This window comes from Trichinella spiralis (assembly GCF_000181795.1).
Source record: "Trichinella spiralis strain ISS 195 chromosome Unknown Scfld6027, whole genome shotgun sequence".
Classification (NCBI taxonomy): Eukaryota; Metazoa; Nematoda; class Enoplea; order Trichinellida; family Trichinellidae; genus Trichinella; species Trichinella spiralis.
This window is the reverse complement of record NW_003532966.1, coordinates 100-1190: the sequence shown is the minus strand read 5'-3', so window position 1 is coordinate 1190 and position 1091 is coordinate 100. Positions and strand designations below refer to the sequence as shown.

At 41.3% G+C, this 1091-nt stretch overlaps 1 protein-coding gene across 1 annotated transcript; it reads left to right on the top strand.

Annotated features, from left to right (window-relative positions):
- Positions 1–355: 355 nt before the first annotated feature.
- Tsp_16070 (mitogen-activated protein kinase kinase kinase 9) lies at positions 356–752 on the top strand. The gene is given in 2 exon segments (XM_003366426.1): positions 356–400; positions 411–752. The coding sequence occupies 2 exon segments, from the start codon at positions 356–358 to the stop codon at positions 750–752; spliced, it is 387 nt and encodes a 128-aa protein (XP_003366474.1).
- Positions 753–1091: the final 339 nt, after the last annotated feature.

The window sequence follows — 1091 nt, the reverse complement described above, 5'->3', positions numbered from 1 at the left end:
GATATGTGAGTGTAATGCTAAAAGTCACCGCTGCCATATTAGGTCCAATGTACAACGGCAGCAGCCGTCATAGTCTTTGTCAACTCTTATTTTCAAAGCAACATCAGCGTCATGAAATTTGACAAACATAGTTTTGGAAAAAAATAGAAAAGCTTTTCTCCTCTCACATTTTACGGAGTGTTGCAGAGTACTACAGTGATGAAGTCTTATTATCGGTCATACTAAGAGATTCAATGTAAGGGTAAATTTCCATTGGCGAAATTATGTTTGGAATTGTCAACAATTTTTCATAGGAAAACAAAAATTCATCAAATGTCTTGGCTGAAGTTTTCACCCACCCGAGATCCAATTAAAAATGAAAAATAAGGAGGAGGTGATCGGCGCCGGCGGTTTTGGGAAAGTTTTTAAAGGGTTATAAACCGGACAAGTGGTCCCGTGAAGCGGCCCGCATTGATGCCGAAGACGACATCGACCAAATCCTGGAGACGGTCCGCCAAGAGGCGCAGCTGTTCCACTTGTTTGAAGCATCCGAACGTGGCCGCGCTGCGCGGCGTCTGCTTATCCCTGCCAAATTTGTGCTTGGTGCTCGAATATTGTGCCGGTGGACCGTTGAACCGCGCCCTCAGCAGTTGGAAAGTCTCTCCCGAAGTGCTGATCGACTGGGCAATCCAAGTTGCCCGAGGCATGCACTACTTGCACGCAGAAGCTCCCGTCTCGCTTGTTCATCGCGACCTCAAAAGCAGCAATGGTAATAATAATTTTACTATATATATATATATGTAGAGTTTTTTTTCTTTTGATATTGGGTTGGTATAAATGTTAGGGAAGTGTTACTTTTTTATTCATCAGTCGAAAATTGTTGGGTCATAGGCCAAAGATTTTTTATTTCTCCCTCCCATGAACAGAAGAGCTGAACGATGCAACTCATCGAATGTGTGCGTTCAATGATCAAACGTCAAATCACATTTCATATGACTTACAATTTCATCAACTTTTAATAATAATGACTGTATACTACAAACTGTACATTTTTTTCTGTTCACATTACAAGAGTGCACATCTGAAGGGTAAAAAACTAAAACTTCCTCAAT